At 35.3% G+C, this 17,243-nt stretch overlaps 1 protein-coding gene across 3 annotated transcripts in view; it reads right to left on the bottom strand.

Moving 5' to 3' along the window:
* arid3c (AT rich interactive domain 3C (BRIGHT-like)) overlaps positions 1-17,243 on the bottom strand; it is a 60,326-nt gene that overhangs the window by 6,304 nt on the left and 36,779 nt on the right. For 2 of the 3 annotated variants that reach the window (XM_060884037.1, XM_060884039.1), the window contains 4 exons: positions 16,847-16,919; positions 4,458-4,641; positions 3,283-3,527; positions 1,490-1,792 (listed from right to left, as the gene is read on the bottom strand). In XM_060884037.1, the coding sequence (XP_060740020.1) occupies positions 1,490-1,792; positions 3,283-3,527; positions 4,458-4,641; positions 16,847-16,919 (805 nt within the window). The remainder of the gene's footprint in view (positions 1-1,489; positions 1,793-3,282; positions 3,528-4,457; positions 4,642-16,846; positions 16,920-17,243) is intronic. The other variant, XM_060884038.1, reaches the window with a different exon arrangement.

Genomic DNA, 17,243 nt, shown 5'->3' with positions numbered 1-17,243 from the left:
ATACAGGAGTATCTCTGTCTCCAATGTATTCCCTTAAACTTTCTCAGTATTTTCATTATTATTTTTATTAATTTAAAATTTTTTATTATTACTATAGATATTAGATCACTACACAGGGTGATACAAGTCGGTATTTGTAGTCAATCTTTACATCAAAGGCTGGTGACATTGCACATGACACAACTTTTTCCGACACTCATCACTTGCAGCACGTGCATTCATTTAAAATAAGGTTCAGTCCACAAGTGTTTTTTATGACGCTTTTAAAAAACGGGAATAAACTCAACCTGTGTTTAGTTTGTTTTACTCTCCATATCTACTTAAGTCCAGAAGATCTATAGTAATAATAATAATAATAATAATAATAATAATAATAATAATAATAATAATAATAATACTTTTGGATAATCAGAATTAACTGAATTATGTCAGATTTCTAAGTATTGCAACACAACAATTATTGCAAACCGACCACATCTTAATGTCCCTCATGTTTCACTGACACTGTTGAACTACACACACTGTCTACATGTTCAATGCCTTGATAATTATGCTATTGAGCTAGTTGCAAGAATAAAACTTTCAGTGTGATCTCTAGGTGATACAGCTCCCATGTGAAGTGTACAAAAAGCCAGTTCAGTATTGTTTTGTGTATTTGGGGAATGAGGGGGTGTGCTGGGGGTCACCTAAATTATATTTACATTGATATTTACATTTACAGTGTTAGGTAGACGTTTTTTCCAGAGTCATGTAACAAAGTGCTTTGAAATCATTGGCTGTCATTCATAACGCATGAAGCTCAACTATGAACATTTGGGATAAAGGTATTGCTGCACTTTTTACAATTTTTTCCCCTTTTTCCTTAGGGCTAGCACATAATTTAAAGGGGTCTTAACAACGACACTAATGCCATTGTATTTATCATATATATTGTTTATTTTTTTTATTTTTGTTTAAATGTTTTGGCAATTGTATATTAGTTAAATATTGTTCTATATACTTCAATACACATGCACTAATAGACATGTAAAAAAAAGTAAATTGTACATCTTTTGTTAAAACGGAATAATAAAAAAGTGCTTTGAAGTCTCTATCAAAGAATATGTCAATACTAGTTCGGTAAGTCACAAGCTATATTTAAAGATTTTTTTTATGTTGATGATTTAAAAAAATCTTCCTTTTTATAGATTCTGTGGCAGGAAAAGCTCCGATATCTGACACTGACTGATGGGTGGTGAAGATTGGGATCTTTAAGTTACATTATACTTTATAAACAGTGTAATTATTGTGAAATATGTACATTATATTTTAAACATTTTCACTATCAGCTTTAAAGAAAATGAAAAAATAAAAGTTAATTTAATATTCTATAATTTAACTGGTTCATAACTGTTTTTAATAATGAAAGAGACTTTCCTTACACACATGCACACACTCACACACACACACACACACACACACACACACACACACATACACTTATACGCACCCATGTTGTTGAGCTTGATATTCATTGGCAGCTGGCTGGCCATGGCGAAGAGGTTATGCTGAAGCGCATGCTGCATGATCCTCTGCTGCTCCTCAGCCATCAGCATCACCTTCTTCTCTGGCGGTTCTCCAGCCTCCAGCTTCTCTCTCAACTGCTCAAGGGCAGCCGCCTGCACGACCGCTGCAGCCTGGGCCGCCTGGGCAGCTTGGGCAGCCTGTGCAGCTGCAGCTGTGCCATGGTGCCCACCCAGGGGCATTGGGATGCCCACCCGGTTAGTCAGGCAGCTGGAGAGTATAGAGTCTTCTGTGGAAAAGAGTGAAATCTGATCAAGATTTTGGTTTAACCTTTGAGTTTAGCACTGGGTTAGGGTTTTAAAAAATCAGAAGAATAAATAAATAAACAAACAAACAAATAAATAAATAAATACACTAAGATTTTTCTTGAGGGTCTATGATGAGTCTTGAGGGTTTATAAGAAAAACCAAAGAGCACAATCTTTGATGTAAGTCTACATAAGTATCTTAGAGTTAAATAAAAGAGAAATGTTAATCATACCTCTTGTACAAATACAAGAGAAGTAAGCGTGTTGTGATTCCTTTAATGACTGAGAATAAAATGTTTCAAGAGGACATAAAATTTTGCCTTATTAATAGAGACATCTTTTGTACAACTGGATAAGGAACTGTATATTGTAATGTCTTGCTGTGTGTGTTATACGATTGGCCCACATGCATTTATAAAAAGTGTATAAAGAAGTATCATGTGGTCATGGGAGTCAAACACAAAAAGCATGCTCTGTTCTATTTTAACCCATGTGGTGACAAGCCTATAAATACTGACTGGGCTTAAAAAAAGCCTTTGATCCTTTCAGGAATCTGTGTGTTTGTGTCTTTTTCCATATGGCCACGTTACTGAATCACGTCTCTCTGCCTTCAAATGCTCCCACCGGTGCAATGCGGAAACTGGCAGCTTGGGCAAGAGGAAGTTCTGCAAGCTGTTTCCTGTCTCTACTGATGACCACCCAAGCCACAAAGCGCTACAAGCATGAAAACAAGCAGGACACTTCTGCTGGAACAAAATGAGCTTTCCTTCAATTTTTGGTAGGATTCAATCGCAATTGGGACTGAGTTACATTTAATTTCATTTCAGAAGCAAATATAAATAGACACCAAGGCCACATGTGGGTTTTCAGGATATTTCTTTCTTTGCAGTGCTAATAGACGACAGAAAAGCTGGAGTCTAATGGATTCATTTAAACTGCAGCAGTTTCTATTATATTTTATAATTATATTAAATAAATCTCTCATAAATCCTCCTGGGACATAATTTTCTGCCAGTGATCTTAAATAATCAATAAATAACTAATCAATAAGTAATTAATAATGCATGTAATCAATTTTTTTTGCATTGCACAAACTGTTTATGCAATCTTCTCTTGCACAGAGAACTGAATGCAATATATGAGGAACATTTCACTTTCTTTTTAGTACAAATGTTTGTTCTGGGAATTTACACTAGGTGAAATACTTCTAATCTATTATTATTATTATTATTATTATTATTATTATTATTATTATTATTATTATTATTATTATTATTAATAAGCCATGAAATGTTAATCTAATTTGTGTATAACAGCCATTTGGAATAATTCTTAGTTCATTTTTGTAGTTATTTTTGTAGAATTTCATTCATCTCTCGTGTCTACTTAACTCTCCTGTTCTCTATCGAATGGAACTCCTGCTAGAACACCCATGTGATATATTTGCTTAGTACAAACAAAACCCTTTTCACCTTTCTTGATGACGGGTGTGTGGGCCATTTGGACTCCGTTGGGGGTTCCTATGCTGATGTGGGACATGGGGAGTTTGGGTGAGGGCAGCAGGGTGGGGGTCCCTACAGGCGAGTAGTTGAAAAGGGCTGAGCCGTAACTCTGTCTGCGGCCCTCGCGCCGGTTGCTGTCGATGGCTGCCTGCAGCTCCCCAGGTGAGCTCAGCCCCCGCTTTTCACATTCATATGGATAAAGATACTTCATATACCTGAGCAGAACAGAAAGATTTGACATTCTTAGTGACAGGAAACAATGAACAATGCAAACATTAAAATTTGTTATTTTTTTGTTGAAAAAATCAGGGGAAGAATACTCCTCACATTAGTTTACAGAACACTTCGATCTAATATAAGGAAATTTGGCAGGGTGATGCTGATGTAATATTTTTTGAGCTGGTCACAATTCACTATTAATTTAGATAGATTGTTCTCTATAAACGACAATGCTGAAAGAGAAAATAGGAAGAATGAAAGGTTTTTATTCTAAAGTCTTCCTGTAATACATCACTGTAACACGACATTTTAAAAACGTATATATATATTTAACATTATACCTGAAAGTTAAAAAACGTATCTAGCAAATAATAATACAGATGTATTAAATGTGATTTTCTGTATCACACAACTAACAAGTGCCAGTTGGCTACTAAACATTTTTACTTATTTTATTTTTTAAACATTTTATATTTATGCACAAAGTAAATTCTTAGCTGAAGGAAATGGCTTTATTTTGTGGTGGTGTTGTGACATTGTGAAGAATTTTCAGAAATAATGTAGTAAACTGAGGAGTGTGGATTTGGATGCTACAAAATGACCGACACACAAGTATCACACTACACGGTAAATAGTGAATGAATTCAGACATGATGCTGGATATGTATTTTAATAAAAACTAATCATTTGTGTATTATTGTTATCATTTCTATTATTATTAATAGAAAAGGATAATGCTGAAAAAACTACGAATCTTTCCTCATGATATCTTTGAATCTGTGTGATTTTATCTCATTGATCCTCTTGCATCATGTCAGATATACACCTCTCTGTACTTTAAAGGCAGATGATTGAATTAGACTTTATGTTCAAGAACTGACTCTTGGTCATCAGTAATTAAAGATATAGGAGGTTATCACACTCACTGGGTCCGGAGAGTGAAAGCTGCACTGGTAATCGAGGTAGGAAGGTTTAGACCTCTGGTAATCTCGCGCCATATTTTCTTATTGATGACTTCCACTAAGCCACCTTTTTCGGTGACAAGCTTGTAGAGAGTGTAGAGATCCAACACCTGCTTGGCCATGATAGGAATCCGATTCACTGGAGTCCCTACAGGAGTGGGACACACACACAGACACACAATATCCACAATCAATGCCATTAACTCCGGCTTATCGATGGGTCTCTCTGCCGCTTACGAGGCCAATCACTCTGGCATAAGTAAAATGTCCGACAGCCTCGTTCTCTTGAAAAAAAAAAAAATCACTTTTACCGCTCAATCAAAAGTCTCCACTGTCTGGTGGAAATGTACTGCCAATGCAAAAAAAAAAAAATATTAAGGACTTGACAAGACATCAATCACCATTTGCAAGCCATTACATATACAATGCACGTATATTCCTTAGAAAGGAATTAAAAAACTTTGGAACGTGATGATATTATAAGAAAATAAGCAACGACGGGGTGGTGTGATGCGGTCTGAAGTGAAATGGAGTTACTTCCATTGTGAATTCATTATTTTTCAGATATACTACAGCCAATGCTTTGTTAAAAAATACAAATTGACATCTTTTTTATCCATTTATATTTACACTTGGTTCATCTTATCACTTATTTTGCAGCAATAAACAGTCATTCCCTCTGGTCTACCATTTTTGCTTTCTCTGTGTTAATCGGACAGAATGAAATGCAACTTTTCATGTTACAGAGAAACCACAAAATCGTCAGAGACTTTCCCACGTCAGAAAACTTAAAGCTTTAGTTACAAACTGCTGATACTGGAGACTTCTTTCAAAAATGCTATACTGTATGTCACCTCATTAAATCTGTTAAATATGTTGACTACCTGCCATACAAGTACTAGTGTTGGAGGTTACTATATAAGAGCTGCCATATACAAATGAGTGCATTAATATCTACCAACCAATCAGAATGAGTCATATAGCAGTGCTGTGGTAAATGTAATTTAGTCTTCATCTGAACCAGAGTTAATAAAGGAACAGACAGTAGTTCTGTTGACGATTTCCCATTACAGCATGATAATAATTACAACATACATTAAAAAATACATTTCGAGAGTGTTTTGTAGATTTTTAACAAACCAGGTCAACGACCTAGAGAGTAAACTGATAAAGAAGAAAAATGTTTGCTTTAATCAAAAACAACAGGTCAAAAAAGAAATCACGCTATAAATCGTGCCTGTCTATCACAGCTATGCAGTTTACCTCCTGATTTCCCGAATACAAAAATCCCCAGTGATAATTTGTGCTCACGATTTAATGCCAGGTCATAAAACAGCGAAGAAGCGCAGTCCTTTGTGTGAATTGGAGAGAGGCTGACCTCCAGATAATTAACCTGTATTTTGCTGATAGAGTTCCATTGTGCCCATCGGATTTACCATAATAGCAATCAATACTCTGAGAAATATAGTGCAAACAACAGCAAGCACAGCTTCGGCTATGAAAAGACAGCAGAGAGTAGAGGAATGGTCTACGGTGGTAAAAACACATCAATTAAGCCTTATAATTACGGCTTCATTTTGCCTCTCTGGCATGTGAACTAAGAGACACTATTTAAGTAAATGATTTATCTGCGCTTGTGCATTGAGCAATGATGGAATTACATTTAAAGTAGTAGCACCATCTAAAACAATCAATTGTTATTTCTAACTTCTTACTTCGCCCTGACTTGTCCATACATCACGAGCAAACAACTTTTCTGTGTTATGCGTTCATGCATTCTTTTTCTTTTTTCTTTCTTTTTTTATTGATTCAAAATTCAACTGAGGTGAATGTTCTGACATGTCAGAGATGAGTCCATGCCTGTGTGCTGTGTTAATGTTAGTGTTCCTTTCCACAAAGTTACATTCAAACTGTATTTACAGATATACAGTATTAATTCTTAAGCAGTTGTTTATTGTAGTCTAAAGGCAGTGCATGTCGTGCCGAGGGATTAATTCCAGCCACTGATTTGAATGAAAAGAAAAGAACATCAAACTCAAGCTCTTGTCTTTCTTTAGCCCTTAAAACTGCTTTAAAATACACATCACCCAAAGATAATCGTTAAAACAATTATTTATCCACAAACACAAAAGACTAATGTAAACGAGTATAGGGTGATAAATAAAAACGGGCTTGACAAAAGCTAGCATCAGGCTGAATCTAAACCCAGACAAGCCCCTTTACAATGAGATTTATGGGCGCTCGATGGCCGAGGTGATGCATGCGGCCTCTCTGATTCCCTGAAAGAGATACAGCGAATAAAAGCTGTAATGAGCTTTTGTCAAGCCAAGCAACCCAATGTGGCTATGCATCATAATGACAATGAATGATTACATGAAAAAAAAAATGTTCAGCCTGAACACCATCCCCCACCAACCTCCTGTTAATTGCTGCCGCACTAAAAACGTGAAATTGACGAAGTGGTGAAGGGTTTTAGCGATAGTGGTGGGAGTCGGTCATCTCCTCAGCTTTCTTCATCTGTAATGCATTTTCCTCAGACACTTCAGTGAGGTAATGGAAAGGGGATGGGGGAGATGCGTCTGTGCTTACACTCACTCCCAAAAATCACAGCGTGAGAAAACACCTTGATTCACACATATACTACAGGAAATTGAGGAAACCAGAGGAGCTCATGAACTGAACAAGCCCCATGTGACTTGAGAGAGAGAGACAGACAGGTTTGTCTACATCCTGAATTAAAAAAGAAATAACTTGGCAAAGATTTGGTAGCTCGTCAAGCGTCAGCTATACCGAGACAACGTAATCACATATAACAAAAAAAAAAAAACAACAACAACTCTTTGCTGTCAAATTTCCAAACAGAATCATTATTGACATTACAGGAGGCCTCGAACCGCATTCAGGTTATGAGTTATTGTAGGTGTTGTATTACTGACAAATTCATTTTGAAAGACGGTCAAAGCATGTGGTTAATATTTTTGGCCAAAAAAGAATAAACATGAATACATGCAAAACAAGTGTCTGTAGATTCATGCTGAAGAGTGGAAAATAATACAGTTTATAAGTGATCTATCTATCTATCTATCTATCTATCTAGCTGTCTGTCTGTTGTCTGTCTGCCTGCATGCCTGCCTGCCTGTCTGTCTGTCTATCTATCTATCTATCTATCTATCTTTCATTATTGTTATATGCGTAAATTATATGCGTACATTATATACAACATTATATATATTTACAAATTTACAAATTTTGTTGCATTTTTTGTTCTTTTGTTAGAAACTCAGCGTGAACTTTTAAAAACCTTTGCATGCTAAAAAAAAATACACTTTCCAACAAACATATGTCCTAAAACAGAATGCAAACATTTCCTGAGGAATTTTGACTTTGTGACATTTTAGCCATAAAACTAAAAAAAAAAAACGGAAGGTTACGTAGTCCATGTATAGACATTTCCTCAGATGATGTAATGATTCTTCCTGAAAGATTCATTGTTTCCTGGGATTCTGTTGCATATTGACAATATGTTTACAGGCTGTTTGCTTATAATGACCCTTTTTTTCACACGAACAAAATAATTCCAGTCTCTGTCCAATACAATGCCACATTCAGGTTCACAGAAAATCTAATAACTCAGCTGTAAAATATAAACACCTAAAATGTACAAATAAATTGTGAATAAAGTGAAATTCTAACCAGGATGAATCACAGTGAATCGAAACTAATCATCAAATGAGTATGGTTGTAAATCTTGCTTGTTAATGTCCACTGCTTATTGTTACAAGATTTTACATCTTTTATTTACATTCCCAGCAGCATGGCATTTCCACTTGTGCAATTCAGCGATATATTTTGAAAATACTACGGCCTGAACTTAAGAAAGACTCTGAGGAAGGAAGGAAATTAGGGGTGAAATTTGACAAACACGGGAACACCGTGGACTTTCCTGAATTTTCCTGTGCCACAGCTTGAGGAATTATTCTCTCAGCTTTCAACTAGCTTCTTATTCTCCTGTGTTGGCATTCAGGTAATGCAAAAGGCGTAAAACATTGACTCTACATAAAGTGCTGAGGCGGCCTGAGCTCTGGTCAATTTATTGCTAGTGCCTGGTAGAAATCATGAATCACTTTGGGTATTTAGCAGCATACAATGGGCTATAACACCCACATTGTTCGTATTGCTTAAAGATCAGAAGGTGTGAAAGGGTTCATCACTCCATTTTGGTGTCATGACTGACATGTGCATTCTTTATGGTTTAATCCTTAAGATACCTTCAAGAAAGGAGACAATGCAAGGTTTTCCATGTGCTATACAAACACCTTATTCATCCACCTTTCTCCATAATGTCAGTGGAATCAAGACAGAGTGTTAGTTTAAGCAGATGACTAACTACATAACTGCATGCTAAAACATCATATTTGTATTTTTATATCCACCCTTTGGAACATGAGACGGTTAATAGAAAATTCCACTCTTAATAACTTACATGTCAATATTTATAATACACTGTGCAAAACTTTTCTTGTGCGAAGTTCTTACATCGACAGGTTGGTCTTTTTTCACTCTGGTTAACGTTTTCCAACATTACCAACAACGCCATTCAATGACATGCCGATAGTGGCACCGGTATCTAAGAAAGCAATGCAGCAGTGCTTTAGGATATCAGTCTGTCTAGCTGTCACCTCCTCATCTATACACTCTGCTGAAACAAGTCAGCTTCCAAAGTTTACATTTTCATGCTAAAATCACCATCAACATCACAGTTGTTAACTACAACACTAGCTAGCCAAGACAAATCGATTGTTAGCATGAGTCCATTGTTAGCAGCCTCCACTATTCTATTAGCTTACTCTTTAATATGGCATTGAATGTGACTGGAAAATGGTGAGTGAAAAAAGTTTTCTCCTATTCTCCTGCGTTAACAAGGTCTGCTTGTACCAGCACTACAGCACAAAACTGATAACTTCTCACAGAAACTAAGAAAATACTGCAACAGCCAACAAATTAGCACCTCTTTCTATGTTTCAGCATAAACATATTTAACATGTTGCATTGTGAACTCTTCCTTTAATGCTAAAGCGTACACCATAAGTTCTCTCTGGAGGATAAGTGAGTGTGTGCGCCTCCTAAAATCATCACCTAAACACAGATCTGTTTGTGTTAGGCTGCCAGCCATTTGATTTGAAAACAGATACGGCCATCTCAATCCACAAGAGGCCGCGTGACAAACGAATGGTGTGTGGCAGGTTATGATTGATGATGGCAGGGGCTAAGAGACACTAGGAAGGCGAGTGACCTTTGAGCTCAGGCCAGGTCTACAGGGGCTGATAGAGTAAGTTCACTTTCAAGCCGAACACAGCAGGGGAGACTCAGAACGGCACTGATTTTTGATGTGAACCCGACATACTGAAGCTGGGGAGATTTTTTTTTAAGGTTTTCACTTTCATATGTAACCTGGCAGTTTTGTAGCTCCGTCATTCCGTCAAGCTAATGAAAAAAATCTGAACAAAGAGGATGGCTGGATCTCACTTAGAGATTTTCCTGGATAGTTTGAATTTAAAGCTAATGAAGTAGATGGTTAGACAAGTTAGACTCTGTTCTTGAGAATTGAGACATATGAATAAATCTTTTTTTTTTGCCTTCACATTATAGAATATTAGCACTTTGTTTAGCTTGGTCTGTTCTTGGACCTTTGATCGTGTTAAATATACTTCTCATGATCTAATCTCTCTACGGCATTGTAGACTATTCATCAGGAGACACAATCAGGTCCCTCAAACCACTGCACAACCAGGTGCTAAACTAGAGGTCGACTCAAGAGTGCTGAGCTTCTCCATCTTTGGTTAATTTGAACAGCACATGTAGCTTGTCTCCAGTATTATAATTTAATGGCAATGTAAATCATAGCATGACATAATGGTGATAATAATAACAATATTAATTAATAATATTAACAAATTAATAATAATAATAATAATAATAATAATAATAATAATAATAATAATAATAAATGATGCAACAGAGATGACCAAAATAATATACACTAAAACAGACTGAAAACAAAATTTGTGTAATTGTGTAATTTCTTTGGTTTGTGTTGCAAATTGTTTGGATGTTACAAAGCTATTTTATGTATTGTTTTATTGCTATTTTTTAATATTCCATATGCTGTTTTATTTCATGTACAGCACTTTGGTCAATGCATGATGTTTTGTGAATTCTGATACCTACTAATGACCAAAAACCAAAAACATGCTATAATCTAAATTTCATTATATCAATATAGAACAATCTTATCAAATAATTCACATAAACTGAACTAAACAGAACTTTGAAACATGAAAGCAGTCTTGAAAAAAGCAATCATGAAAAAAGATTAAATTTAACCCACCGTCCATTGTGTGCATCATAACAAGCAGCAATATAATCACACCTTCATGCTTATGCTACTTAGATTACACACTAAAATAAAGCCTATAGAATGAATGTAAGGCAACATGAGATCAGATTGTTGGTCTCGCCTTCCAAATAACAAAACCACAGCTCTTGAGATACACAAGTCAACTCTTAAAGTTCATCTGCTCAAAGTGTTTATTCCTTAAATAATGAATAAATAAGATAATTATACTCCTGTGCTGTATATATAATGTTGTAAAAGTATCACTAAAACTACTTTTTTGTTTGCATGCCTTTTTATTTATTTATTTTAATCCTGAAATAAAAAGCATTTATAAATCTGCCATGGTGGAAATGTCACTCAGTGTCAATGCAAATCGTTCCTGAACTCTCACACATCTTATTGTTAATTTGTTTAATGCTAATTATCGACCATCTGCAACCCAAAGAGAAAGCGAAAACACAAAAACACAAACCAGGAAGAGTAAATAGAGTAGGTGCTTTTTCATTGTTCTAGACATGTTCTATTTTCAATTTGATTTGAAATATATATAATTCTATCATGCATTGATTTTGGGAGGATGTGTTAGAAAAGAAAATAAGAAAATGTCAACAAAAAGACAACAGATTTAGAGCATAATGTCTTGGACCATTTTTCAATAATTTTTCCAGAATTTTTACTTTTTCTAGATTTTCCAGATGTGTGCTTGCACCCGGTATAAAAAGGTAAATCCCAGAGTTTGTGTGTTTAGATATTTAGATGTTTAGACTTATCTTTAAACTGATCATCGATACACGCACATAAACAACACCCTTGCTTTACGGGGTGCTGGGTGTGTCTTTATATTTGCATGTCTGACTGTCAGCTGTCTTCCCATTTGCGTGCATTGTTGGTGTTTTTGTTTACTTGGGATTACCTGGTTAATAAATCGAGGTACTGAAGCCCAAGGTTTACTCCCAGGGTGGCATGAGAATGTAACAGGACCTGAATCTGATCCCTGTGTGTGGAAAACTATTAATAGCCTTAGGCAGACGGGGGATAGATAACAGTTGTGACAACATACAACACCAACTTATCCCTGATAACAGTGCTCAGTAGATGACTGATTATAGCAAATTCCTGATACAGGTCTTTAAATAAGAGGTTAAACACAGCTTCAGGTTATATTTCAACTCTGCTGTTCTTAAGAAGGTTGTGGGTTTTCCTGTGCAAGTCTAGCTGAGCTTAATCTAATTTACTTAAGTTTAAACCAGACCAATTTTAAAAAGATAGTTAAGTATAAAGCTGGGAAAGGAAATACAAGCTGAATTCGATCAACGATGATTTAATACTTTCTACATAATGAGTACATTCAAACTCTTTTATATATTTTGTAGCAAAAGCCAACGTTTGTTCTATTTCTTTCAGATTTGAGAAAATACTGTACAATCGATGAAATGAAATTCCATGCAAGTTAAGATTAATGAAAAAATATATAGACTGTAAATTGCAAGGCAGCAAAAACCGTAGCACACACTGCATGTGTTAATTACACTAACAAATATTTGCTTGGTAGAAGTATAGATGTGTTATGAACACTGGCTGTAGTTATTCATGTTCTGTCACACATACCTGAATTTAGCTTTGCTAAGTGTGGCTAAGAATAGCACAAAATCTTAGCCAACCAGCATAACAAATATTTATGTTACCCTAAGTATAACAAAGTGGATGATGACATTTTGTTCGTGTGTACTTTTGAATCTCAGAGCATACAACATCACGTATTTTAAAGTTCATCCAGGACGTATTTCTTAACCAGCCAATGACCTGAATAAAAATAATCACGCCAACGACATGAATCAAAAATAATTGCAAAACTGTTCGCAATTTTGGCTTTCCATGCTAATGATTTACTGTCACTGTGTAACATCAACTATCTACTTCAAATCTAACAAAATCCTACCACACACTCCTTGTTAGTTTCATTATGTACTAATTTCTCATGGGAAAAATAAAAAATGAAAATGAAAGATGTTATAGGTAAAAAACAAACAAAATCAACAATGGTGTAGTAACAAGACTTATTCTTACAACCTGAATTACAATATCTAATCTACATCATTTATTTAGTCACATTTAATGTTGAGGAATGACAGTGAAAGGATCATTAATCACAATTTAACAATAATATCATGAAGATAACATCAATAAAGAAATATCTCTGAAACACAAGTGATGGTTCATGACTGCCCACAGATATGTCAGATGTTCTTCTGAAAACCTGATGGCATGGGAAAAAGTCCTACAAGGTCAATCAGAGCACTAAAGACCACATATTTTAGAAGCTATGCTTGCAGTAGAGCATGTTTGTACTGTTGACACACCTTCGATATAACATTTATCTCTCTGCTACCTGTCACTGCCAGAGTACACACAGGCCTTAATTCATACAAGCCACAAAGAATGGACAGTGGTAGATGACTCAACACGGGAATGTGGAATTACATGTCAATAGTGAATATCGTTCATGTAAAGACCTGACAGCTGGCGTTCAGTCTCACCAAACTCACTTGATGAGCACATAACTCAAAGTGGATGGTGAGAAACACAGCACGTACATCTCAAACACACACCATCAAACACACGACACACAAAACAACATATACTGTAATCTGCATCATTCCGAGCTGTAAGGATTTGGACACAAATCTGGCCTTGTGTAATAAAGACCTAAAGGATGATATGATTCAGCAGAATCAACCAGAACATACAAGTCTGCTTAATACCAAAGGTCAATATAGTAACTTGGTGTAAATGGGTTTCAGCATGATTCAGTCACATACATTAATCATTCAGCCGTGTTGTTCCTTGGAGGCTCAAAAATCAATAATATTAATGGACATATATTGAATATTTAATCCATGATATTCAACAATTGAAGCAGAAATGAGGATGAAGTAACCTGTATGTTAATATATATATATATATATATATATATATATATATATATATATATATATATATATATATATATATATATACACACACACAGTACATTTGTTAAGAGAAGAATTTTATTGTTATTATTTTAAATAAGTGAACTGAAATTAGGACAACAGATTATGTTAAATCACAGTAATGGCCTAAAGTGATTTACAACGTTATGTTTCAATAAAAACAGTCGTAGGTGTTGATACTATGCCTGGTAACCAATACAAGTCTCAATTAACACTATAAGCAGAAATAGGCAACACAATCTGGGGTTGTCAGAATCATACGATTTCAACTGATACCAAGTATATTATCTCTATTGTCTATTATCTTAACATTTTTATAATGAAAAATAAATAAATAAAAACATTGCCACTTTGGATTACACAATTAAAAGTATTTCTGCTCTTTTGTATGCTGACTGAGTTTGTTTCTAAATAAAATGTAGTAGTTTTCATTTTTATACATTGTTCAACTGTATGTTTCAGATATACTACAGCACTGAGACATAATTCTACATAATAATCCAAATTGTTATTGTGATTATTTGGAAGTTAAATGTATTGGATTGTTTGCCAAATTTTTCCACTAATAAACTCTTTTTTCTGTCAATAATGTGTGACAATAATCCACCTGAATAAACATTTTCTATATTTTTTTTTAGTTTCAAACAGCTAGTTTCTATACACGTAGATACATAGAGACCCACAGAAGCTATTATTTTGTTTTTCTGCATGAATTGATGTTAAAAGATCTGATCCACTCCCACATATTTATGGTATGGCATCACTAGACAGAGCGACTCCTAACTGCCTATCTCGCTCAGATTAGCCAATGGCGAAACAAAAACAATGTAAGCCGTAATAAAACCAAGCCCCGCATTCCTGTCATCAGAAATTTTGCCAAAGCACTTGTTTCTCTGTCATCTGTGAAACCTGATTTTAATATGACACCTGATTCAGTCATTATTAAAGAAAAACAGATGTAACAAATAAGTAAAAGACAGCCTGCAGCAACAGATACAGTATATATATATTTATACAAAGGACCATAAGCACCACCGTATTGTTATATCTATTTGTTTTACTTATTATATGTTATATATCATGTCACAGTGGGAGTGCATGTATTTCAGAAATTGTACGTAAGTAATTTCGGTTATGTTACACAAGAAGTATCTAAATCCAGCCTAAGAAGACCATTAGCATGAAGTGCTAGGAACAATTCAGACAGGAGCTGAACTATTTAAATTGTCAGGGATACAAAGCTGTCATTAATGGATTAAGTATTAGGCTTCTCGCTGCTCGCCCCCACCCGTTCAACTGAAGGAATTCGTAGGACTCTTTGTCTGAGAGCATTTACTAAACGCTCACAGATCCACGAGAGAGCCGTGTCGAACATGTGCTGAGCACCTTTCCGATGAGCATGTCCCAACTGATTCATGCAGCCATCTTAATTTTTATGATGCCTGTCCACAGGTTGTGTCAGAGATGTAAAGGAGAGAAGGAATCTGAATTCCAGCTTGACTGGTAATGCTGTGAAACTAAATCGCTGTGACCGCATTCAGACACTGACTTATTTTGTGTATTCGCTACTGTTTTATTGCAACTGGAAACATATTACACTTGTGAGCATGCTTTATGTAAGCAAATACAATGGGGCATGATGTTAAAGGGAAATAATCCACGACGGGATGGTGTGATGCAGCTTGTAGTAAAAAACAGACTGACTTCTATCATCCCAAGGTTAATTATTTTCCAATAACAGCACACCCTGAAGTAGTTTATTCCTCCACAGCAATGATCGCGATTTTTAATTCTCTAACAAATGTCATATTTTGTACCTTTATTTTTTGTCATTTATTCCAATACTGGCCTTTCCTTCTTCACTCTCTCATAATTATAAGAAAAAAACTTGCTTGCCACTGACAGTTTGTCAGGTTGACTTTCCCATGGCGTGACTGCTTCCATAAAGGTTTAATAAATGTCTTCTTACAGAAAGCTTCACCTTTGGTAAATAACAGCACCTTTTTTTTTTTTTTTTAAATCTGTTTATTATGTGCAATATCTGCCATACAAGTCCCAGAGAATGAGCTGTTACTATGGAAACCAAGACCTATTAGAACAAACACACTAATATAAAAACCTGAGGTTTTTAACATTATTTGCACCAACGCATGTAGGATGAACGCACAAAAAACACACTTGCACTTTTTATCCTTTCTGTATACGCTGAACATTAACCATCCGCTATTGTTTTTTTCACTCAGAGGTTGCATCAATTCTTATATAATATGCCTTAAACTTTCTATTTTTCCAGTAAAGTGACTGAAGGTTATGATTACTGAAGCTGGTGTCTGATTAAAAAAAAACAACAACATTCTGACAATGTAGTAATTAATTTGGTCACAGAAAGATAATAACAGGATGTTATCCTCCCCCCGACTGGCAAGGTCTTTCCATCTGGGGCAGTTTTAGGTGATCTGAGTACAATTAAAAAAGCAACTCAATGTCTGATAACATCATGAACGAGCGGGGAGAACGTAATGGTAACATTGTTTTATAGATCTCAAACCGAGGCTTAAGCAGGAAACACAGACATGGCATTTCAACATCATCCTTACATACATAGCTTTTCTTTGAAACAATTGAGCTTAAGTAGCTATTGTTCATTCTAGCTATAAGAATGTTCTGGTACCACTTTTACGACTCTTTGTTTTAATACAGGATGGCAGTTGGTGGTTGAGAGCACAATATAAAACACGGTGTATTTTACCAATTATACGAGACAACATTTTAGACCACAATATAATTTGGTAGTATCTTAGTAACAACTGAAACAAACACAACAAACAGCATAAGGCTTTTTATTGTGCATTACAGATAGGACAAACTAGTAAAGGTCATGTTTCAATGTTTTGTGTGTGTGTCTTACAATTGTTATATGTACATAGAGTTTTGTTCAGGGAGACACATATTACAGGTCTTACCTCTTTTCTGCATGAAGCTGAAGAGATCATCGAGAAATTCTTTTCTTTTCACGTCATCATCCAGCTCATACAGCTGTAACAAACCAACAAAAAAACAACAATATAATGCTTTTTAATCCACATCACAGCAGAGAAAATAATAAAGGTCATGTTTCAGTGTTTTGTGTGTGGTACACTCGGTATATGTATACAGAGTTTTGTGACTGTCGATCACAAAACCTTTGAGAGCTTACAGGAAAGTCGTTTAAACATTTACATTTACATTTACAGCATTTGGCAGACGCCCTTATCCAGAGCGACGTACATAAGTGCTTAAATCTCTAACATTGAATACATTAATGCTGGATCACTAAGTTACATACTTAAGATACCATGAATTTAAAACATTTGTTCAGAG

Source organism: Tachysurus vachellii, chromosome 12 (assembly GCF_030014155.1).
Source record: "Tachysurus vachellii isolate PV-2020 chromosome 12, HZAU_Pvac_v1, whole genome shotgun sequence".
In the NCBI taxonomy this organism is placed as follows: domain Eukaryota; kingdom Metazoa; phylum Chordata; class Actinopteri; order Siluriformes; family Bagridae; genus Tachysurus; species Tachysurus vachellii.
This window is presented reverse-complemented; position numbering and strand designations above follow the sequence as displayed.